Genomic DNA, 24,967 nt, shown 5'->3' with positions numbered 1-24,967 from the left:
GTCAGGATCCACCAGCCCAGCTCGTTTCTCCAGGCTGGAGCAGTGGGAGAGCTGTGATCTCTCCCTGCAGGTGTCTGAAGGCATTTCCCAGCCCTGCAGGAGCTGCTCAGGGAGTCCCACAGCACCGAGGGGGTGCAGACTCCCTCTTTAGGGAGGAATTCTTGTGTTTGTGTTGAAAATACGAACCCAGCCCAGCTGGAACTGAGGGTTTCTTGCTCCGTAGAGCCTCAAACAAAAAGAAAATGTGACCTAAAAAGATGCTAAGCTGCTCTTGCTGCTGTTGAGATATGACTGAAGAATTCCAAGGTTTTTAAATGGGAAGAGGGACAGACTGGGGGCAGGGTCTTGGCAAACTCTCCTGGGAATGCTCACCTGGTGTCTGATTTTTTGGAAATTCAGGTGTTTCTGAATGCTTGGGTGCCCTTGTCTCTGTTCCTAACATGGTGTATTTGATCTAAGGGAATAATCAGATGGATGTAGCCAAATTTTACACATTTTATACATTTTTTTCTGCATTTTGGGTGCCCTGGCTCCTCATAGACCCCAGACCAACCTGGTTCATGTGGCTGCTCTTGTGGGAGCAGCACAGTAGCGACACGTTCAGAGCTCAAATTCTTCTCCCATATGTTTCAGATCAGCACTTAAATCGGTGCTTTTCAACGTCTGTGGGTGTCTTGACATTCTTACTTAAACAAACCATTTGATGGCAGAATTATGGTGGTTGGAAGGCTGCAAGAGCCTGAGCACTCACAGGGCTCTCACCAGTGCTTCGGTCCCCTCACAAAACCCCAGCAGCCGTTCCAAGTGTGGGGTTATCTGCAGAGCCTTGGCCTGGGCTGTGCCAGCCAGCTGGGACTGATAAAATAGGAATTTTTTGGAATAAAAAGCCAGCAAGGACCTGAAACCACAGCCCTGTGCTTGGCAGGAGAGCTGGGATTGGGGCTGGTCACTGGGGAGTCCCAGGTGGGGTGAAGTGGCCAAATCCAGCAGATAAAGGAGCCTTGGGGAGCTCAGGCTGGAGGCTGAGCAGGTTTTTCTCTCTCCCAGGAATTCACTAAGGCCAAGCACTGTGTATTTTGATGTGCACAATGTACAGGGGATGGTGGTTTTTTCAAGCACTGTGTATTTTGATGTGCACAATGTACAGGGGATGGTGGTTTTTTCAAGCACTGTGTATTTTGATGTGCACAATGTACAGGGGATGGTGGTTTTTTTCCGTGGCTCTGTTGTTGGTTTGTGGGTATTTTCCTGTCCCCTTGATACAGAGAATTACAGTGAGGTGTGTGTGAGAGCAGAGGGTCACAAATAAAGGAGAATTATTGACCCAGGCTGGGAGATTTAGAGCTGCCCCCTGCCAGTCTGGCTGCAGAGTATTCCTAATTACAATAATTTATTATTAATTCAGCTCCTCACGTGTTGGACCTTGAGCTAAATTTGTTGAGCTGGGCTTTCCCAGCAGAGAATTCCTGATCTCTGGGAGGTTCTGTGGGTGTTTGATCTGCAGCTGGGCTTTCTCAGGGCAGAATTCCCAAACTCTGGGAGGTTCTGTGGGTGTTGGATCTGCTAGGACAGAATTCCTAGGCTCTCCTAGGACAGAATTCCCAAACTCTGGGAGGTTCTGCAAGTGTTGGAGCTGCAGCTGGGCCTCTCCAACAGAGAATTCCCAAGCTCTGGGAGGTTCTGTGAGTGTTGGATCTGCAGCTGGGCTTTCCCAGGACAGAATTCCCAAACTCTGGGAGGTTCTGTGGGTACTGGATCTGCAGCTGGGCTTTCCCAGCAGGGAATTCCTGATCTCTGGGAGGTTCTGTGAGTGCTAATCTCCACCTGGGCCACTCCAGCAGAGAATTCCCAAGCTCTGGGAGGTCCTGTGGGTGTTGAATCTGCTGGGACAGAATTCCTAGGCTCTCCTAGGACAGAATTCCCAAGCTCTAGGAGGTCCTGTGGGTGTTGGATCTGCAGCTGTGCTCTCCTAGGACAGAATTCCCAAGCTCTGGGAGGTTCTGTGGATGTTGGATCTGGATCTGCAGCTGTGCTCTCCCAGGACAGAATTCCAAAGCTCTGGGAGGTTCTGTGGGTGTTGGATCTGCTAGGACAGAATTCCAAGGCTCTTCCAGGACAGAATTCCCAAGCTCTGGGAGGTCCTGTGGGTGCTGGATCTGCAGCTGGGCTCTCCAGGAGAGAGCTCCTGGCCCTGGTGCTGTTGGCAGCCCAGGTCTCCAGGGAATGCCAGCATTAAACGCCCTTGGCTGTGCCTGCTGAAGCCCAGGGAGGTTTTATTCCTTTCAGTGAAGAGCATCAGCCTAAACCAGCTCCTAACTCTGCCCCAGCTCCTTCAGGAGCCCCTGGTCCTCCCACTCCCACCCTGCCAGGAATGCTGGAGAGCACAGGATGTGGCAGCCGCTTATTTTTGCATGTTTTTGTCTGCATGGCCTTCCTGCCTTCCCTGAGGGAGGGTGACTGGTGTCACCAGAGCCACCAGGGCCTCCAGCAGCTGCGGTCACCCCTGGAGCAGGGCTCTGGGCGCTGTGCCTGGCATCAGATGGCTCCAAGTCCCTCTGGCTCCGTGCAGGGAATCCCCAGCTGGGTTGGTGACCCCAGGAGCTGCTGGTTCTTTGGTCTGAATCAAAGCTGCCTGTCCCAAATGGGGACATTGAGGGGCCCCCTGAGTGTCCCTCCCTGCCCTGAGAGAGGTGCTGCGATTTTAGGGTAGCAGAGGATGATGCTTTGTAACTTTGTGGAGCTCAAAGTGGATCTGTTCTAATCCCAGCAGAGCTGACCACGGGATCCTGGCACATCTGACAGACTCCCCTGCACGCACAAAATGGAGAGCGAGCGTTTGGGGCGGGGAACTGGGAGATGTCCCAGTTGATTTCTTTTTAAGGGGAATATCCTGAAGTGTTAACGCAGGAAGAGGTTTCCTGAAATCCAGGGGGAATGGCCTTTACTCCCCTGATTGCAGAATCACAGAAATGTCAGCTTGGAAAACCCCTCTGAGCTCATTGGGTCCACCTGGCACTGCCAAGGCACCACTGGTGGCTTTTAGGGGACAGGGGCTCCACCACTGCCCTGGGCAGCTGTTCCCCCTCTTTCCACGAGGAATTTACTCCTGAAATCCAACCTGAACCTCCCCTGGCGCAACTTGAGGCTGTTTGCTCCCTTCCTGCTACTCTGAGTTTTCTCTGCAAGCCAGACTTGCCCAGCCCGTGTGCAGGTGGCCGCTCCCCTTGAAGGATCTGCCCGTTCCTGGGGGTTACTCTGAATGCCAGCCCCATTCTGCCCCGTCAGGGGAAACTGAGGCAGCGGGGATGCAATCCCTGCAACGGAGCTGCAATCCCCACACACGGCTGGGACAGCTCGCGGGCAGCACGGACCCAGAGGTGCCCAGGACAGCCCTCGGGGCCATCAGCAGCCTGGCAGGGGACTTTTATATTGTTTTTTTCTTTATTTAATATTTATTTTTCATCCCGCTTGCACGCTGAGCCCCTCCTCCAAACCCTCCTGCGCAAACACAGGCGCGCTCTGCTCGCTGTGCGCTCCCTCTGCGAGGTTTCCACGGGAAACTTTCCAAGCAGGGAGCAGTGCAGCCCACAGGGGAGCGGGGCATTTTCCATCTGCCCTGGGAGCTGCTCTGCTCCTCCTCCTCCTCCTCCTGCCCGCAGCAGCTCTGCATTCCTGGGAGAGAATTCTGTGCTCCCCGGTGTGTTTTCATCCTTCCTGTGTGGAGTTTTTGGCTTTTAAATGAATTTTAATTTTATTTATTTAATAATAAAATCTAAATAATTTAAAAATAAATAATTAAATAAATCGTTAAATAATTAATAATTATATTTAAAATTAACAATTGAATTTAAACTTTATTTTGATTTTATTTTAGTTATACTTTTTAAATTCTAATCCATTATATTTTATTGTAAGTGATATTATTTTCACTATAATTATAATTTTTTGTGAAGGTTGGGATTAAATGCACTAGATGTTATTTTTTGTTTGGACCTAGATATTTATTCGTTTTTATCTATATTATATTTATATATTTATATACATATCTATATAAATATAGATATAAATATATATTCTTAATATAGTTATAGAAATAATTATATATAATTATATATATTATATAAAAACTATATAATATATAATATATAATATATAATATATAATATATAATATATAATATATAATATATAATATATTATATATTATATATTATATATTATATATTATATATTATATATTATATATTATATATTATATATTATATATTATATATTATATATTATATATTATATTATATTTATATTTTATATTTTATATATTATAAATTTTATATGTTATTTTATATAATATATTACATGCTATAATATTAATATAATTAGTGTCATACTACTAGTAATAATAATTGTATTAATATTATTATATACACAGAACCTTCTGCACAGCAATCAGTTAAAGGACCAGCTAAAAACCAGCTCAAACTCTGCCCTGTGACAGAGTAGGGCTGGGATTTTTTAGCTTCAGCTGCAGGGAAATGCCTGGGAAAAAGGAATTATGGGTTTTCCGGGTTTTCCCTCCCGAATTGTGGTACTGAGTGTTCCTCAGCTCCCACTGGAATGCTGAGGGGATTGAAGTGCTGGTCCTTTCCAGAGCTTTGGCTCTGCTCAGCTCCTCACACATCATCATCATCATCATCATCATCATCATCATCACCATCATCATCCCGGGGAATGGAGCTCCAGGAGCTCCAGCCCCGGTCCCCATGGCTCTTCCTGCGGGATTGGGGCTGCCCCAATCCCTGATGGATGATGTGCAGGGAACAGCTGGATCCAGCTCCCCCTGCCTGGGCTGCCCCGGGAAATTGAGGGAATTCAAGGAAATTAAGGAAATCCCAGCCTAATTCCAGCTGGAGCTGGAAGTTTTGACTCCACCTCCCAGAGAAAAGGGCACCCCCAGAGCTGAGCCCCTGGAAAACCTCGGGGGGTTGGAACTTGGCTGATGGGGGATGGTCCTCAGGGATGCGGGATTCTGGCCAGGTTGGGAAGAGTCGCCCAGGGGCTCTCGGGGTGGGGAGCGCGGTGCCAGCCTGGCAGGAATTCAGGCAAGGATTCCTCTGGGATGGGGGAGCCCGGCTTGTGCCCAGCCCTGCCCGCAGGCTCTGTGTCCAGCCTGGATTGAGACCCACGCTGTGACTGTAGGAGCTCTAAACGACCATCCTGGTGCTCATGGATGCAGCTGGAGTGAGGATTTAGGGCCTCCTTCCAGTGTTCCACAACCCAGGTCCTTCCTCTGCACCACTGAGGATGAGCAGGGCTTAACCCCCCCATTCCCTTAATCCAGGTGGGACCCTGAGGGGCAAAGCCCCCCCCCAACTCACCTGGAATCTCTCACCTGTCTGGAACTCATCTGGAATTTTGTAGGACAAATCTTTCTATCCTCCAGCTCCTGCTGTCCAGAGGGACTGATGGTATCTCAGGCCGCCCTGGGATCGGTCCTCGTTTCCAGCTCTGACAGGAGGCAGGAAATGAGAAATAATTGAATCAGTTCCTACAAATTGGTTTGTCTTGGATCCAGTCTGAGGGATGGGGAAGGGCCTGGGCTGTGTCTGAGGCTCAGTCTCCAGCAGAGCAAGGTACAGGATTTCATTAATAATTGCAGCCCCAGGTGCTGGGAGCAGGAGGAAGGTTGATGGGATGGGCTGCTCGGAGGTGATAATCCCAGCCCAATTCATCAGATCCTCTGGGGTGTTGAGGGCTTGTAATAACCTGAGTGGCTTTGGGAATTCTGTCAGTGGTATTTATATCAGGAGATCAGAAATTCATCAGCCATCAATGCCCAGTGGTGATGAGGGCAAGAACAAAGCAGAAATTTATATTTTTTTGGCACTTTCTGAGGATTTTTGTTGCTGCTGGTTCTCAGGTTGTCTCTCCTGTGCTGTTGTAGAGTTTTGTTGCCTCAGGAAAAGAGGGATGGGGCCGCTGGGCTTGGTTTTGTTTGCCACATTTCAATTGAGCCAGAGGCTGTTAGGCTCCCGTGCTGTGGAAATAAACCCAGCCTCATTATTAATTATCGTAATTGCGTATTAGGAGCTTTCCCTGGGGAACTGGGCCTTGCCTGGGGAGGTGTCAGACTCGTGGAACCATTTGATTCCCCTCTGAATTCCAGCAGAGCCAAGGATGGATCCCAGAAGGATCAGCTGGTGGGAAACTCCCAGGATGGTGCCAGTGAGGACAGGGATGTGCTCCAGCACCTTGGGAATTGCACAGCCCCAGAAACCTCAGAGGGCTCGGCTGCTGCTGCCAGTCCCACCCTGGGAAGGGCTTGAGATCCCAAACGGGGATATTTCTGCTGGAAAATCATCCTGCTGCTCCCCACCAACTTCTCCTGGAGCATTTCCTGGAGCTTCTCCTGGAGCATTTCCTGGAGCTTCTCCTGGAGCTTCTCCTGGAGCTTCTCCTGGAGCTTTTTCTGGAGCTTCTCCTGGAGCTTCTCCTGGAACTTCTGGAGCTTCTCCTGGAGCTTCTCCTGGAGAATTTCCTGGAGCTTCTCCTGGAGAATTTCCTGGAGCATTTCCTGAAGCATTTCCTGGACCATTTCCTGGAGCTTCTCCTGGAGCATTTCCTGGAGCTTCTCCTGGAGCTTCTCCTGGAGCTTCTCCTGGAGCTTCTTCTGGAGTTTTTCCTGGAACATTTCCTGGAGCATTTCCTGGAGCTTCTCCTGGAGCTTCTCCTGGCACTGGCAGCGGGGTTGTCCAGGCTGTCTGATGAAGGTGTTTGTGAATCCAGTGTTTGTGCTGAGGGAGTTGTTCCATCATGTGCAGGATGCCAAGTTCACATCCCAAATCCTCTGAAATCCAGGTCCTTCCTGTTATTGCAGGGTGTCACAGGGCCGGCCCTCGGATGGGGATTGGGGTATTGGGAACAACAGGCAGGGTTTGGGATGTTCTGCCATGGATGGGTATTCCTGGCACGGGTGGAGGAGAAATCCAATATTTCCTGCGGAGCCAGAGCTGCTGGAAGGGGAAATGTTTGGGTCTGTGTTGCTACGGAACAAATGCTGGGGATAAACACAGATCCTGAGCAGCACCCCTTGCCAAGCCCTGGGTGGGTTCAGCCCCTTCTCAGAGAGGGACAATCCCCAGGGAGAGCTTCTCCAGCCTGTGCTGCTGGAGAGGAAGTTTTCTTCCCTTTCATCATCTCTAAATGAGCTCCCATGGAGCTCCCAAAGCTGAGGGAGCAGTGGGAGGAGACAGGCAGGAGGTCACTGCCAGAGCATCCCGGCCAAATCTTCCAGCAAAACTTCCAGGAAGAGGAGCTGAGCCCCCGTGGGACAGGAGGGAAACAAAAGGATGTGACAAAGCAGACAGAGCCCAGAGGAGGGGTCTGGTCTGAGCCAGTTTTGTGGCTCATTTGTACAGAAAAATCAGTGTTTCCTATTCTATCCCTTAATAACAACAGGGTCAGCATTGCTGGAGCTGGCTGAGGCTGAGGGGAAGCTGGAAATGACCACAAATCCTTGGATTACTCCCCGGGGAGAAAGGAATTGAAGCTTTTGAAGTTTGCTTGAGTGAGGCAGCGGCACCAGGGAAATCTTTTGGTCATAGGAAATACTTCACAAATTAGACACGAATTAGGGCTGGAAATTCCCTTCAGTCACTGGGAGCACTTGGGGTATTTAAGGGGATCCCTGGCCAGAGAGTGAGGAAACCCAAGGATCCTGGGGGATCTGTGGCCACCAGCACCAGTGAGCAGGGACACTGGGTCTGGGCAAGGGTCTTCAAGTCCCTAATTTTATGAAAACAAGCTTGGATTCAAATAAATTCTATTCCAATGCCATGTTCTGTAGTTCTGACTGCAGTTCATGTCTCACCCACTCCAGTGAGTGCCAAAAGGTTCCTCATTTCCCCTTCCAGGCATTTCATGATAAAACACATTTGTTGATGTTAAAAAAAAAATAATGGAAATTTGGAAATATCACATCACTTGGAATTATGGAATCATGGAATGGTTTGGGTTGGAAGGACCTTAAATCCCACCCAGTGCCACCACTGCCATGGCAGGGACACCTCCCACTGTCCCAGATGTTCCAAGCTCCAATGTCCATCCTGGCCCTGGGCACTGCCAGGGATTCAGGGGCAGCCACAGCTGCTCTGGGAATTCCAGCCCACCACCCTCACAGAGAGGAATTCCTCCCCAATATCCCATCTAAATCCATTCTTCATCAGCTTAAAGGCCATTCCCTGGGTCCTGTCCCTCCATCCTTGTCCCCAGCCCCTCCCCCCCTCCCATGGAACCATTCCCAATTCCCAATATCCCCTTTTCCAATTTGAAGCCATTCCCTGTGTCCTGTCCCTCCATCCTTGTCCCCAGTCCCTCTCCAGCTCTCCTGGAGCCCCTCCAGGCCCTGCAGGGGCTCTGAGCTCTCCCTGGAGCTTCTCCTCTCCAGGGAGCACCCCCAGCTCTCCCAGCCTGGCTCCAGAGGGGCTCCAGCCCTGGAACAGCTCCAGGACCTCCTGTGGAATTGTTTCCATAACCGACCTCAATGCAGAACAATTTATTCAGGAAATTTAGGATCTCTTCAGGGTAACAAGTGCCACAGAGACCCTGAAGTGAGACCTGCAGGGAGGGCAGAGTGCTGGGAGTAAAACCCTGGAATAAGGGCAGGAGTCAGAGGCAGGATGGGTGGCAGAATAAAACCCTGGAATAAGGGCAGGAGTCAGAGGCAGGATGGGTGACAGAATAAAACCCTGGAATAAGGGCAGGAGTCAGGGGCAGGATGGGTGGCAGGGGGACGAGAGCAGCCAGGAATTAACGAGCAGCAGCAGCGAGGGCTGCAGGAGCTGTCTGGAGAGCTGGGGTGGCCGTGTCACCCCCAGTCACTGCTGTCACCTCTGGAAGGTGCCCAGTCCATCCCGGGCGGGCGCAGAGCTGGGAGCAGGGCCGGTTATCTGCGGGGATTTCTGCGCCAGACTTCCCCTGTGAATATTTTATGAATCAGCTGGATGAGTCGCTGGTTGTTTTTTCCTTTTTTCTCTCGTGTTTTGTTCTGTTCCTGTTTGATCTTCCAAGGGAGCTGCTGGAGCAGTGCCCAGGGCTGAGGGTGAGTGCTCACAAATGTGAACTTTTGTGCCGTGGTCCAACCTGTCTGACTGCTGCTGGGGAGGCAAAACCCGCCCCAAAGAAACAGAAAAAAATGGAATTAAATGTGCTGGGAATGTAACCTGGGACAATGGTTGGAGAAATCTGGTTTGGAGGACCTGGGTTACACTGGGAAATTATCCTTACCGGTGAAGAGAGTACGTGTTGGCAGAGCTGAACACTGTAAGCATAAGGACAATACACAGATATTTAATACAATACATAGATATTTAATACAATACATAGATATTTAATACATTCACAAGTTAAAGATCTGATACTAAATCTGAATATTTTTAAACAAAGTATGTTCATTGGACTTTCATAGCATGTGGAAGCATGTTTCATTCAGATATTATGGTTTCATGACATTGTAGTGTATGTGCAGGTATGTGTAGCTAAATGATTAATTTCAAAAATACAGCAATGATGTAGCTATTATTAAAAAATAGTCAATAATATATGAAATATAGAAAAATATTATCTTATAATAAATATTTATGTATTTATTATAAACTATAATATATATTTTATCATATAATATATATTAACATATATTTTAAAATCTATCTATGATGAAGCTATTATAAAAATTATATATAATAATAATATATAAAAAATGTAAAATATAAAATGTATTACACTATAGCTTTATTATAAAATACATTTATAACACAAAAATATAATAATATATAACATATAAATAAATATATATTGAAAAAATATTGTTCTATATTTATTATGTGATTTATATTTATAGCGTTAAATATATATTATCATAATATACATTTTAAATGTAGTTATGATGCTATAGCTATTAATTGCCACAGCACTTAATCATAGCTCTGTGTAGCTATGATTAATTTCAAAAATGCATTAGTCCAGAGTTATTATCATCTTAGTCTGATAGTGCACAATTTTGCATCAGCAGTGATGCAGCTTTGATTTATCCTCAAAACATCCAAAAACCATCAAAAATGGGCCTGCAGGGGTGGAGGCAGCGACCACCAGCCCCCGGCATTGCAAACCCTGCAGCGGCTCTGTGCTGCATTTCTTCTCCCCGCTGCTGTCCCTGTGCTGTTGGAGCTTGGGTTAATGTGGGATTTGGGTTCTGCAGGAGTCTGGGTTAATTTGGGTTTCAGGGCTTTGCAGGAGTTTGAGTTAATTTGGGATTTGGGGTTTTGCAGGAGTTTGTGTTTAATTTGGGTTTCGGGGCTCTGCAGGAGTTTGGGTTAATTTGGGTTTTGGGTTCTGCAGGAGTTTGGGTTAATTTGGGTTTCAGGGCTTTGAAGGAGTTTGGGTCAATTTAGGTTTTGGGATTCTGCAGGAGTTTGAGTTAATTTAGGATTTGGGGTTTTGCAGGAGTTTGGGTTTAGTTTGGGTTTCGGGGCTCTGCAGGAGTTTGGGTTAATTTGGCTTTTGGGGTGTTGCAGGATTTTGGGTTTAGTTCGGGTTTCAGGGCTTTGCAGGAGTTTGTGTTTAGTTTGGGTTTCAGGGCTCTGGAGGAGTTTGGGTTAATTTGAGTTTCAGGGCTCTGCAGGAGTTTGGGTTAATTTGGGATTTGGGGTTTCTGCAGGAGTTTGGGTTAATTTGGGATTTGGGGTTTCTGCAGGATTTTGGGTTCATTTGAGTTTTGGGACTCTGCAGGAGCTCTCTGGTGATTGTGTGGCATCATCTGGGGACAGGGACACTCAGCCCCGTCCTCAGGCAGCGGCTGGGAAGCTCCTGCTTTGCCTGTCTGCTCCTAAAATTGGATTTCATGGGAGAAGCCCAGCAGGGACTAATTAGTGTATGCACACAATCAGTGCAACCCCGCACTTCCTCACGCTCAGGTGGCTGCAGCTGGGCACCTGGCAGGGACAGCACGCTCACGTTGAGCTGAAATCCTCTCACCTTGCTCTGCAATTCCATTTTTCCCTCCTGCTCCCCTCTCTGATTGCATTTGAGCCACGGTTTGCATTCTGGGGCACTGTGGGGCTGCCTGTGTTTTGTGGGGTCTGCAGTGGCAATTATTCAATGATTTCAGCATGGATATGACAATTCAATGATTCCAGCATGGATATGACAATTCAATGATTCCAGCCCTAATGAGCAGGGCTGTGATTCCACCTCTGTTAGAGCAGAAAGTGCCACGGCCCCAGACGGAGCCAGTCCTCCACTCGGGCACGGCGCTGACAGCAGCTCATGGAACTGTTTGTGCAGCTTTTTTTTATCCTGATTTTGCGGCTTTCCATCCGCACCCAGCCCTTGCTGGCACTCAGGGTCCCCCCTGGACACCCCTGCAGGGGCAGCTCCAGGATCAGGGATCAGGAACAGGATCAGGGATCAGGCAGAGGGATAAGGAATGGGATCAGGGATCAGGATCAGGATCAGGGATCAGGAATGGGATCAGGGATCAGGAATCAGGGATCAGGCATGGGGTGAGGGATCAGGAAATGGATCAGGGATCAGGAATCAGGATGAGGGATCAAGAACAGGATCAGGGATCAGGAACAGGATCAGGGATCAGGAATCAGGATGAGGGATCAGGAACAGGATGAGGGATCAGGAACTGGATCAGGGATCAGGAATCAGGATGAGGGATCAGGAAAAGGATCAAGGATCAGGCACAGGGGGAGGGATCAGGCACGGGATCAGGGATCAGGAATGGGATCAGGGGTCAGGCACGGGATCAGGGATCAGGCACGGGATCAGGGATCAGGGATCAGGGATAGGATCAGGGATCAGGCACAGGATCAGGGATCAGGGATAGGATCAGGGATCAGGGATAGGATCAGGGATCAGGGATAGGATCTGAAATCAGGTACAGGGTGAGGGTTTGGGAACAGGGTGAGGGATCAGGATCAGGGATCAGGCCCAGGATCAGGGATCAGGCCCAGGATCAGGGATCAGGCCCAGGATCGGGAATCAGGAACAGGATCAGGGACCAGGAAGAGCATCAGGGACCAGGCACAGGGTGAGGGATCAGGGATCAGGAGCAGGATCAGGGATCAGGCACGGCTGCTCTGGAGCAGCTCCTGCACTCACAGATCCTCCACACCAAAATGGAGAAATGCCATGGAAAGTCCTTCTCTTCTTGTGTTTTTAGCCCAGGAAAAGCTCCTAGTGTGGATTTGGGTTGTTGGTGGATGGTTTCTGGGATTCACCCCTCTGGGGACAGCTCTGTGTGTGACAGAGGTGTCAGTGCCTTGAGGGTGGGTTTACAGCTGCAGGCAGTGGCCAGGGAGGTGCTTTAAAGGGCGAACATTCATTAAATCCTCGCATTTGTGCAGGGGACACCTCCTTGAGGACATTGTCCATCTTCCTTTCATGATGAGCTGAAATTTTCCACTCCTTGGCTGCTCTGCAGCTCTCAGGATAACTGTCCATAAAACCCTCTCCCCATCCTGACCATGCCATGCCCTTTTCCAGATCATCACCCATCCCTGGACCTTTTCCTGTCTGTCCTCCAGAGCAATCATTCACTTTTTGTGTGCTTTCCTCCCAAATTCACCTCCCCATCCACCCCCTTCACCTGAGCTTGGTTCTCTCCCAGTTCTTCTGGTTTGTTGGCACCATTTGGATTTCGAAGTGGGAAAAAAAAAAACCCAAAAAAACCAAAACAACCCTGAGCACAGTGATGGGATCACATCAGGAGAGATTTCCGTGGATTTGGTGGCACTGCCCCACCCCTGTCCTGGTGTTCTGCCTGCTCCCAGGGCAGTGCTACAGGCAGCAATTCCTGTGGGGTTTCCCCGGGAATGATGGACTCTGCCAGTGCCCACGTTTTGTAGGGAAGCTGGAAAATCACTGATCTGCTTCTGGGCAGTGCCTTGGCCACCCCTGGCCGTGGCTCAGAGGAGCTGGCATGTCCCACTGAGCCCCAGTGCCACCGAGTTGTGCTGGCAGAGCTGTGGGCACAAGGACAGCACTGGGGGACACTCCCACTTTATTGTTCCCCACTCAGAATTGTGGAAAATTGCCTTAGGTAGAGTCTGAGCTCTGGGACCCACCAGAGACAGGATAGAAAACAGAAAAGGTCACTTGGTCCTGGGTGATAATTCTTGGTTTGGGTGTTTTGCATTTTGGTGTGGGTTTTTTTGGTTTTGTTTTTGGTTTTGTTTGGGGTTTTTTTGTTTTGTTTTTGTTTGTTTTTTTTTTTTTTTTTTTTGTTAGTTGCTTTGGTTGAATTTTGGTTTTTGTTTTTTTTTTTTTTGCAATACCATAAAATTCTTCCTCCTCCTCCTGTCTGTGCTTGAATTCCTGCAGAGAGAAAGTGAGCAGGATGCATTTATCCCATTCATTCATGGATTTAGGGTTTCTTCCTGGATTCTGCAGTCGTGGTGCACAAGGAGAGGGGACAGCAGACCTGCCACCTTGGGCACCCCAAAAGCAGATTTTAGTTTGTCAGAATCCCTTGGGAAGACATCCTGAAGGGCACAGGAGTCCAGGAATCCTTCCAGAGGGCAATCCAGGAATCCAGGAAAGCTGGACATCCTTCAGGAGGGAAATCCTGATTGAGGGCATGGTGATGGTGACAGTCACCCCTGCTCCCCGTGGGGTGTCCCTGGTGGTGACAGTCACCCCATGGGTTGTTCCCAATGGTGACAGTCACCCTGCACCTGATGGGGTGTCTCTGATGGTGACAGTCACCCCATGGGGTGTCCCTAGTGGTGACAGTCACCTTGTGGGTGTGCCCCTGATGGTGACAGTCACCCCTGCTCCCCGTGGGGTGTCCCTGATGGTGACAGTCATCCCGTGGGGTGTCCCTGATGGTGACAGTCACCCCTGCTCCCCGTGGGGTGTCCCCAGTGGTGACAGTCACCCCATGGGGTGTCCCTGATGGTGACAGTCACCCCTGCTCCCCGTGGGGTGTCCCAAATGGTGACAGTCACCCTGCACCTGATGGGGTGTCTCTGATGGTGACAGTCACCCCATGGGGTGTCCCTAGTGGTGACAGTCACCTTGTGGGTGTGCCCCTGATGGTGACAGTCACCCCTGCTCCCCGTGGGGTGTCCCTGATGGTGACAGTCATCCCGTGGGGTGTCCCTGATGGTGACAGTCACCTTGTGGGTGTGCCCCTGATGGTGACAGTCACCCTGCTCCCCGTGGGGTGTCCCTGGTGCCGGGGCTCACCCAGCTCCCACCCTCCCCTGCAGTTCCACTGCAGATCAGCAGGCTCTGCCTGTAATGATCCTTTATTGCAGCCAGGGAAAAGCAGATTTTGTGCCAGCTCCTCCCAGGTCCATACCCAGCTTTGTCGTGCCTTGTTTGTCCAGGGCAATATCCCTGTCTGGAAAATTGGGATGCTGGCGTGGTTCATGATGCTTTTAGAGACCTGGGGATGGCATTGTCTGGTGTGGGGTTTGTAAGGGAATGCCTCTGCCCTGCTGGAGCTTGGCACGAGCGAGGGGACATCTCAGGATGAGTGTCTGGCCTTGAGGACACAGCTGTGTGTGTCATCCTCAGTCCCAGGGATCCCACGGGAAAGGCTGAGGAATTCTGCTGCACACTCCTCTTCAGAGCGGTCATCTCGTACCAGGGAGTTGTGAGGAAGGCAATTAGCGACCAGTAATTAGTGGCACTGTGGGAGTTAGACATTTATCCCTGATCTGGCACATTTTGCAGGAGACATAAAGCAGAAATGAGATCAGTTAACCCCAGGGCAGCCTGTCAGGAATTTCCCAAGGATCTAGCCAAGCCAGATGAGTGGGCAGCCTGGTCAGATGAAATGTGCCATCAACAAACCCAAAATCTGACACCAAAGGCAAAAACTCTGGAGCTTGACTCAGTTCACTTGCCAGGGAACCAAACCCAGCAGCTCAGGACAGGGATCAAATATCCCATTCCTGTTCCTGTGCACCCAAAATCCAAAAAGCAAACAAGGGATTTTATCAAATGTCAAAACCAGTCGAGGAAATACTTCTTCAGTTGCTGTGAAAGCCTCCAGGGCTGGTCTTTGATACAGCACCGAGCTTCAAATAATGAAAATTCACAGAATTAAGGCTAATTTAAAACATTTTATTAATGAAAATGTAACTACTGTGCCCAGGCTATGACGAGCAAGGTCACATCAGCAAAGCCTTTGCAGGACAAGGTAAAATAGTGGAGGAATTTTAAAAAAAATCTTAAAAAAGGAAGCAAGGAGGGAAGGGGTGATTCAGCCCAGCTGTGAGCAATGAGTCCCCCAGAAACCTGCTCTGCCTCCCCGCCTGCCAAGCACCAAACTTCCTTCCCCCTGGCTGTCCAAGGCTTTATCCTGTGGTTTCCAGCCACATGGAGATTTTGGATGTGGCTCACAGCACCGAGGGGAAGAAAAAAGAAGTGTTTGTGGCTAAAAATGATGCTGGGGAATTTGTAGCAGCCGATCCCGAGAGCTGAACCTCCTCCAGGCTGCGAGGGAATGAATGCCTCACGGGTTTGGGTTTCAGCTGGAGGGAAGGAGCTGAGACAAAGCCTCCTCCAGGTTTGTGTTTTCCCACTCTTGGGTTTCCTGTGCCTCCTGACGGGGATTTTGGGCCCATTCTGGGGCTGCCGGGTGACAGCAGCACCCCCGAGGCTGTGCCAGCTCCTCCTGCTCTGAGGAGGGTTCGCAGCGCTGGCCCCAAACCTGCAGAACACACCAAAGAACCTCTCAAAAATGCAGCAGAGAGCTGAGTTTTGATGTCTGTGTGTGCGTTTGAAAGGATTGTTCCCCAAATCAGTGTCTGGGCTCGTGATCACCATTAACCCCCGCAATCCAAATCATTCCAGTATGGAGGGGAGCGTGGCACTGCAGGCTGAGAGCTAAGGATGGGATTAGGAATTCCTCAGGGCTCTGGAAGAGAAACCCAGATTGCCCCTAAAAATGGGATTAGGAATTCCTCAGGGCTCTGGAAGAGAAACCCAGATTGCTGCTAAAAATGGGATTAGGAATTCCTCAGGGCTCTGGAAGAGAAACCCAGATTGCTCCTAAAAATGGGATTAGGAATTCCTCGGGGCTCTGGAAGAGAAACTCAGATTGCCCCTAAAAACGGGATTAGGAATTCCTCGGGGCTCTGGAAGAGAAACCCAGATTGCCCCTAAAAATGGGATTAGGAATTCCTCGGGGCTCTGGAAGAGAAACCCAGATTGGTGCTAAGGATGGGATTAGGAATTCCTCAGGGCTCTGGAAGAGAAACTCAGATTGCTCCTAAAAATGGGATTAGGAATTCCTCGGGGCTCTGGAAGAGAAACCCAGATTGCTCCTAAAAATGGGATTAGGAATTCCTCAGGGCTCTGGAAGAGAAACCCAGATTGCCCCTAAAAATGGGATTAGGAATTCCTCAGGGTTCTGGAAGAGAAATCCAGATTGCTGCTAAAAATGGGATTAGGAATTCCTCAGGGTTTTGGAAGAGAAGCCTAGATTGGTGCTAAGGATGGGATTAGGAATTCCTCGGGGTTCTGGAAGAGAAACTCAGATTGCTCCTAAAAATGGGATTAGGAATTCCTCAGGGCTCTGGAAGAGAAGCCCAAATTGCTCCTAAAAACAGGATTAGGAATTCCTCAGGGTTTTGGAAGAGAAGCCTAGATTGGTGCTAAGGATGGGATTAGGAATTCCCCAGGGCTCTGGAAGAGAAGCCCACATTGCTGCCCAAACCCCAGCTGTGGCTATCCCCAGCTCTCTTTGCCACAAACCTTGTGCAGCAGGGAAGGTCCTGTGCCTGGGGTAAATCCTCACACGGAGTGAGCTGTGCCTGATTTATGTTTCTGATGCAAATCATATGGGCACAGGAGCAGGGAAAATGGGATCACATTGAAGGAATTATGTCCATAAATCTACTGCAGCCCTCAGAGCAGGCAGATGGCATCTGCAGAGCCTCCTCTGGGTTATGGCACTGTCACCTCCTGCTGTTTTCCTCTTTGCTTTGGTGTTCCTTGAGATGAACTTGGTTTTCTCCCCTCTCCCTGCCTGTTTTCCACGTGGTCTCCGGGAGCTGTGGGGGAATATCTGTGCTGAAGCCTGGCGGAGTGTCAGATAAAGTGCAATGCCTAATTCCAGATTAAACCATGTCTGTTCTAATGCAGCCCCGATGGCTTTAATGGAGCTGAGGAAGGGACGTGCAAACATTTCCATGGAGGGTGTAATTAAGGTCAGTGCAGGTACAGGGCTGATAAAGGAGCAATTCCAGGTTTTAAATGGCCAGCTGGTTCCCTGACAAGCAGGAAGGAGGCAGAGAAGGAAGCCTGCAGTACAAACCTGAACAGAAAAAAAATCAGGATTCCTGATTCCTTTTGCTCCTTCTGCTACTTCAACGTGGGCTGAACAAAGGAGGGACATGACCCCTAACAAATGTGATCCCTGGAATCCTTTAGGGTGAAATGGAGAAAACTGGGCATACTGGGATGGAGACTGGGGCACTGTGTGAGCTCTCCAGACACCAACTCAGTCCCCTCTGGCCAGATAATGAGGACCTTGTGATGATGGGGGGTTTTTAGGGTTTTTTGAGTGGGTTTTGATGGTTGGGAATGGCCCGATGGGGTGGCATTGCTGTGACTTCAGTCACAGCAGATTAAATGAAGTATTTGGGGCACCAGGTGACCCTGGTGATGATCTAGAGAGCTCCTGCTGATGCTGAAGGGCAGAAACACAGACTGTGCCCCCACACGGAGCTGTTGGATGCCAAAACCTGGTTTGTGCAGACTGGGGCTGTCTGAACACGGAGTTTTCCTGTCTTTTCTTTAATCCGTGTCCAAAGCTGAGCCCGTGACCTCACCCCTGAACTCAGGAGCAGCTCATCCCCCTCTGAGCATCTCCCACAGCTCTGAGCAGAGCCAAGGGGCTCAGCCAGGGCTGGGAAGGTTCAGTCCCACTCACTTCCTGCAGCCAGGAGCATCAGCCTGAATTTCAGCTGCAGCTCCCCCAAACACCCCCACGGAGCTGGAACTGCCTGGGCTCTTCCTGAGGGAAAGGAGGAAAGTGTGGGGAGATCCAGGGGTGCTGCAGAGCGGCTCACCCACTCTAACCCCACCCTACAGGCAGCTGGGAGGGGTTTCCATGGGTGCATCCTGCACAGGCCATTCCCATCCTCTCAGTTCTGGGCTGCTCTTTGTGTGGGTTTTTCCGCTCAGTTTGAAATGACCCTTATTTTTCTACATTGCAAATACGTAAGTTTTAGTATTTATTATATATTCACTTACTGAAGCGCTCAATCTATTCCAGTGCAGCTGTTTCTGTTCAAGTTTCTCCTCAGTCTGGCTGCTGTTTTCTCACCCTTCTGGTTTGGACTAGGCTTCACTGGGAAGACACTAAAACCTGACTGATGGGGTTGGATGCCTTTGGATCTCCTATTAAGAGGCTTTAGACAGCCTGATTTTTCCAGGGTGGATGTTTGGAGATTTCTGAAGACCAGACTTAATTCCTCCTGGGTAGAAAAATGACTTGCAAGAAGTGCCATGCTTCAAAAATTTGGCCTCTTTAAGATCTGAGGGGAGCAATTTCATGTTGCCTTATTCTTCTTGTGCTGCAAGTACAGGAAATTGCAGACTTCATTTGCTGAGCAGCAGGAGGCTGAAAGATTTGTCTCAGTCTTATAAAGGTTTTTCAACCCCCCCATCCTGCAGCCTTCCCCATGCACTAATGCCTGGACAGAAAATCAAATATATAATGGGAAGGAAGGATGACCAATCTCATTCTCTGGGGTAAACCTAAATGGTGATCCTGTGCCAAAGATAAGAGCCTGGAGTCTGCAGTGCTTACATTTAGTGGTAGCACGGTTTATTTATTTTAAAAAAAGGATGTTTTCTTCTCTTTGTGTCCATTCTGGGTGTCTCATTCAGGCTGTGCAGGGATCTCAGTGGGGCTGGTGGCATCAGTGACATCTCAGTGGGGCTGGTGGCATCAGTGACATCTCAGGGGTCTGCTGGCATCAGTGACATCTCAGTGGGGCTGGTGGCATCAGTGACATCTCAGTGGGGCTGGTGGCATCAATGACATCTCAGGGGGCTGGTGGCATCAGTGACATCTCAGTGGGGCTGGTGGCATCAGTGACATCTCAGGGGGGCTGGTGGCATCAGTGACATCTCAGGGGGGCTGGTGGCATCAATGACATCTTAGTGGGACTGGTGGCATCAGTGACATCTCAGGGGTCTGCTGGCATCAGTGACATCTCAGGGGTCTGGTGGCATCAGTGACATCTCAGTGGGGCTGGTGGCATCAGTGACATCTCAGGTGTCTCTCGCTGCAGCCTGGGTGGGAGTTGTGTCCCAGGAGCTTTGCTGGGATGAGTTTTCCCAGCACCCTGCAGAGGCAGCCTGGGCATGTTTGGAGTGGCAGGGAGTGAGTGGCAGCTGGGCTGGGCTGGGCCAAACCAACCAGCCTGGCCTGAGTGCCCCAGTTTGTGTTTGAGGGTGGGGGACCCCAGCACAGTGAGGTGTCCCCGTGGCTCAGCTCAGCTCTGGGCTCTTGGTGTGCACAGAGCAGCAGATGCAGGACATGAGAACATCCTGGACACATCTGGAGCACACCTGGGTACGAGCTTTGGGTGATAATTCACATTTAGCCTAATTACCCAGAGCTACCAAACAGCAACCAAGACCTGTGGTGTCAAAAACGCTCTGAACTAACCCAGCAAAGTTGTGACTTCTTCTGTTGAGGTGGGAATCTTCTTTTTTTTTTTTTTTTTTTCCCCTTTATCACGCCACCTGTTGCTCATAGGTACAAATCAAACGAAGAGTATGTGTATGTGCGAGGCCGTGGAAGAGGGAAGTATGTTTGTGAGGAGTGTGGAATTCGCTGCAAGAAACCCAGCATGCTGAAGAAACACATTCGCACGCACACAGACGTCAGGCCGTACGTCTGCAAGTACTGTAACTTTGCTTTTAAAACCAAAGGTAAGCCACAGCCAGCTCCCAGCTCCTCTGCTCAGGGCGGTGGCTCTGCCAGCTGCTGGGGGCACTGCAAAGGGCGAGGGAAGGCATTCCCAGGGGCTGCCAAAGCCCCGGAGCTGGAGGGAGGGGGATGAGGGAGTTGGAAATTGGTTGGTGTTTCCAGAAGAGAAGCAGCTCTGCCTTAAGCCAGGCTGCAGCAGAGCATCCCTGCCATCCTCCTTGTGCTTCTCCAAGTCCTGAAATGCAGCTTCTCTGGCAGGGCTTTCTGAGCAGAACCACCCCAGAGCGAGAGCAGGAGCTCCAGGCTCCTGGCTGAGCCCCTGGATCCAGGCTCTGGGGGCTTTTCCTGCTGGTGCTCTCCAGACCCGCCCATTCTCATCCTCTGCAGTTGCATGTGGCTTCCACATTCTCTGTATCACATCAATGGACCTTTTCCCTCAAGGTCTTCATCCCAGGACAGCGAGCCATCAATGCCACCAGGTGTGCTCTGCCACAGCCTCAGCAAGAGTGTCAGTGAGCTCTGGCAGGAGCCTGCAAACCACAGGCAAAAAAAAAGTCTATTCCAAGAGAAATGGGGCATTCCAAATGGGCCAGAGGTGCCCAGGTGCCTTTAACTTCTTGCAGGGGTCTGGCACCGTGGGTTGGACAAATCTCTGGTGGCAGCAAGTCTTGGGAGAAGGCAGCAGCAAGCGTGGGGCTCGGATTCTTGGTTACAGCTTGAGAGAGAACCGTGAGCTCAGGGAGCCTTTGGACAATGCCTCTGGGCACACCGGGGGGTTCTGGGGGTTGCCCCACGCAGGAGCTGGCCTGGGTGACCCCTGTGGGTCCCTTCCAGGTCGGGCTGTTCTCCAACACTCGGTCTCAGTCTCAGAGGGTGGCACAGCTGGGAGGGCTCAGCACCCGGGAGGAGCTGGTGTCACCAGGCAGGGGCACAGCGTGGCTGTGGGGAGGGGCTCGGCGTGCTGCGGGCTCGGTGGCACCCGTGCTGGCCCCGAGGGGACAGGGCAGGACAAGGGAAGTGGCTGGAGCGGTGACTCGGGGCGGGCAGTGCCCGGAGCCGGTGGCTTTGCTGGGAACTGGCGGGGATTTCTGGGTGCCAACGTGCTGGTGGTCACTGGCACCGGGGCAGAATGGGAAGTGATACCGGGTTTGAGGCCAGATTCTCATGCTGCACATCCCAGCGACGGTTCTTCCTCCCCCTCCCATCCTGGAGCTGTTTCTGATTCATTTCCTTTCTCGTCCCCTCTTGCTTTGACTTCGTTCCGAGGTTTCCCTTGGAGAGCTGAGCCCGCTCAGCCTCTCCCATCACCTCACCTCACTCCCACCATGCTTCTGTCGGGCTTTTGCCCAGGATGATGGCATCAAACCATCCTCTCCACCACCTCTCTGGCTGCTTTGCTCTTCATCTCTGCTCCCTTGAGGGCCACAATCTGTCAGCTCTGGCCGCACATGGCAAACAGACACTTCCCTTCTTCTGCTTGGCATGGGCAAGGGAGCATGGAAATGCTTCCCTCCACAGAACAAAAATCATCAACACTCTGTTGGGATTTCAGTGGCAAAGTACCCGTTTGCCTGGGGGGCATGGAATGGGCAGAGCTCCCCTGGATCGGGGATTTATGGATAAATCCTTGCATGATGGTGACCTGGAATTGCATGAGAATGGCTCTTTGCTGGGAGGGGGTGATGGGCAGAGCCCTGGGCCGTGCTCAGGCTGCCCAAAAATGGGACAGAAGTTGCTTGGGGGGCACAAGGAGCTCTGGAAGAGTTGGGAGGGGTAAAGGGGTAAAGGGCAGAGCCCTGGGCCGTGCTCAGACTGCCCAAAAATGGGACAAAAGCTGGTTGGAAGCTCTGGAAAAGTGGGGAAAAGCTCTTTGTGCATTAATAAAAGCATCAGTGGTGATGGAGAGTCATTACCAACGAGAGTTTGAGATCACTTGAAAAATCACCAGCAAGGGCAGGAAGAAAATCCTTTTTTTTTTTTTTTGCTCATGCCCCTGCCAGTGATTTTTTAAAGCAATTTCAAGCTCTTGTTCCTCTCAAGTGACCCGGAGGAGCGGGGGCTCGCGGGGCTGGTGTTTCCCAGCTGGTTTGGGGGGCTCTGGCTGCTCCCTGGGCTGGGGGTTTGGCAGAATGCAGAAGCTGCAGCTCTCCCTCCCGCCGGGCTGCGCTTGCACAAACACGCAGCTTTTTTAGAAATCAGCTTTCCAGAGTTAATTTTAGCCTTCAGCATCAGCTCCAGGGGGAGGTCTGTGGAGCTGGCTTCGTTTTGGCTGGGGTAGATCTCTCCAGCGTGATCTAATGCTCTAAACTCTCGAGTAGGCTGGAAGCAGTTAAATGGGGTTTTATTATTATTATTATTTTTAATGAGGAGCTTTATCTGGTTAAAATGTAACCTCACCCCACCACCCCTCCCACTCTAGGAAATCCATGTCTGTGTTCCAAGAACTGGGAAAACTTTTGCAACAGAAAATGCTATAAATATTTCCCCTTATTCACTCGTTTTCTGCTTTTTGTGCCTTTCTGTCACTGGAAGCAAAGCTGTTCCTTTGGCTTACAGAACCACAGGGAAAGTTTTTTTTTATTATTATTTTAAAGCAAATCCATGAGATTAATTTTTTTTTTTTTTTGGTGTGTGTGCTCACTTAGCTGATGGGAACAACAGCCTTGGGGATTTGGTTTGTAGAACTCTGTTTGATTTGGTGTTCCTGGAGCAGATCTAAAGGTGCCTCTTTAATGAGGTGTCTCTCCCTCCACTGCAGTGGAGCTTTGTGACCGTGGCCTCCAAGAGGGTCTTTAAAGGAGGTTCAGCAGCTTCTGCATTGTTTTCTGGGCAGGAAGGAAATGAAGAAAAAGCTGTTTTCCCTTTCAGGAAGGTCGGGAGAGCTTTTCCCTTCCCCTCTCTCACCGCTGCTCGGGGTGAGCTGGGATGAGGGGCAGTGCTGGCACATCAATTCCCCTTTTCCAATTTTCTGTCCTCCTTCAGACCCACATCACCCTCTCACAGGGTCCTAATTGCCTCCAGTTTCCTCAGAAATTCGGGACAAAATGTTTGGAAGGGCTCTGAGTGGCTGCTGCTGCCTCTGCCTGGAGGTCGGGAGGGATGAGGAGCTGCACTTTAATTTAAAGGGAGCTGTGAAAGGACACGGTCCTGCTGGCTGGAGACACCCATTTCACAGTCTGTGCCACTCACACTTCCGAGACTCCAGACTGCTCAGCCAGAGCCTTCAATAAATCCATTTTCAGTTCCTTAAATCAGCCCCTGACAGCACTGAGGGTACTGCACATGTGAATCTATTAAATGTATTAAATTAAATGTATTAAATGCATTCCCCCCGGCCCTTAAAGGGCTGCACAGTTTGTTGTTATTGCAGCTCCAGCAGCCTGAGTCTCCTCTGGAAAGCACAGCTGGCAGAATTCCCTGCTGGAAGAACAGGGCACAGGGATGGGCACATCCCCAAAATACCCCCAGGGCCCTTGGAGGGGCTGGGCACCCCTGGGTGTTGTCCCTGTGCTCTGGGGATGTCACAAACGTCCCCTGGGATGGGGACAGAGTTACCCTGAGGGATTTCCTGCCTGGACATCGCATGGCATGTGAGGCAGGAGCAGAAAATGTCCCAGTGGTGCAGCCAGGAGAGGAAACACTGAGCAAAAGGCTCTGCAACTCCCCAGGCAAAGGGGAGAAAGTGCAGCAATCAGGGCTGGAAGCCTGGTGAGCTCCAGGGAAATATTCACGGGTGTTTTGTGTTGCCAGTGCAGGCGTTAAAGGCTCAGCCTCACTGGGAATTCTGCTCGTTTGGAAATCGGCAAATCCTGGGTGCCTTTCTGGAATATCAGCTTTTGGCTGATGCAAGGCATAAGTCTGATCCAGGAAGTGGCTGATATTTTATGGCCTGGGTGGATACGAGCAGGCTGCATGTGCAAATTCACTCCTTTAATCCATATGTCAATAAGGATAAAAGATAATAATCAATTTTTTAAAAAATTGAATTTCTCTGCCCACTGAATTCTGTAAATGAAAGCTTTCCTCCTCACAAAGTCTCACCTGGGGACATCAGCTCCACACCGAGACCTAAATCAAGGCCTGTGCATTATTTAAATCCCACATAAAACCTGTTTCAAGGATTTATTTGGGACACGGAGTATCAGTTATGGCTGGTATTCTGTGTGAGGGCATCCCCCAGAAAAATACCAGAATCTCAGAATGATTTGGGTTGGGAGGGACCTTAAATCCCATCCAGTGCCACCCCCAGGGACACCTCCCACTGTTCTGGGTGCTCCAAGCCCAGAGCTCTCAGTGCCACCTCCAGGGATGGGCACCCCAAACCCCCCGGCAGCCCCTGCCAAGCCCTGAGCACCTTTCAGTGATGGCAGAGGGACCTCCAGAGCTCCCTGAGAGCCCGAGGGCATCTCCACCCACACCCTCCTTCCCTTGGGAGGGCAGCCAGGCGGCTCCACTGAGTGCAGAGAGTCCCACACTGGCTTGGCTTGGGTTGGGAGGGACCTTAAATCCCATCCCATCCCATCCCATCCCATCCCATCCCATCCCATCCCATCCCATCCCATCCCATCCCATCCCACCCCATCCCATCCCACCCCATCCCATCCCATCCCATCCCATCCCACCCCATCCCATCCCATCCCACCCCATCCCATCCCATCCCATCCCATCCCATCCCATCCCATCCCATCCCATCCCATCCCATCCCACCCCATCCCATCCCACCCCATCCCATCCCATCCCATCCCATCCCACCCCATCCCATCCCATCCCATCCCATCCCATCCCATCCCATCCCATCCCATCCCATCCCATCCCATCCCATCCCCTCCCACTGTCCCAGGTGCTCCCAGTGTCCAGCCTGGCCTTGGGCACTGCCAGGGATCCAGGGGCAGCCACAGCTGCTCTGGGAATTCCAGCCCAGCCCCTGCCCACCCTGCCAGGGAACAATTCCCAATTCCCAATCTCCCATCCAGCCCTGCCCTCTGGCAGTGGGAGCCATTCCCTG

At 50.6% G+C, this 24,967-nt stretch overlaps 1 protein-coding gene across 4 annotated transcripts in view; it reads left to right on the top strand.

Annotated features, from left to right (window-relative positions):
* Positions 1–24,967, top strand: part of HIVEP3 (HIVEP zinc finger 3) — a 292,362-nt gene that overhangs the window by 248,597 nt on the left and 18,798 nt on the right. For all 4 annotated transcript variants that reach the window (XM_021528378.3, XM_021528379.3, XM_077788482.1 and 1 more), the window contains exon 7: positions 19,789–19,964. In XM_021528378.3, the coding sequence (XP_021384053.2) occupies positions 19,789–19,964 (176 nt within the window). The remainder of the gene's footprint in view (positions 1–19,788; positions 19,965–24,967) is intronic.

Source organism: Lonchura striata, chromosome 26 (genome assembly GCF_046129695.1).
Source record: "Lonchura striata isolate bLonStr1 chromosome 26, bLonStr1.mat, whole genome shotgun sequence".
In the NCBI taxonomy this organism is placed as follows: Eukaryota; Metazoa; Chordata; class Aves; order Passeriformes; family Estrildidae; genus Lonchura; species Lonchura striata.
This window is presented reverse-complemented; position numbering and strand designations above follow the sequence as displayed.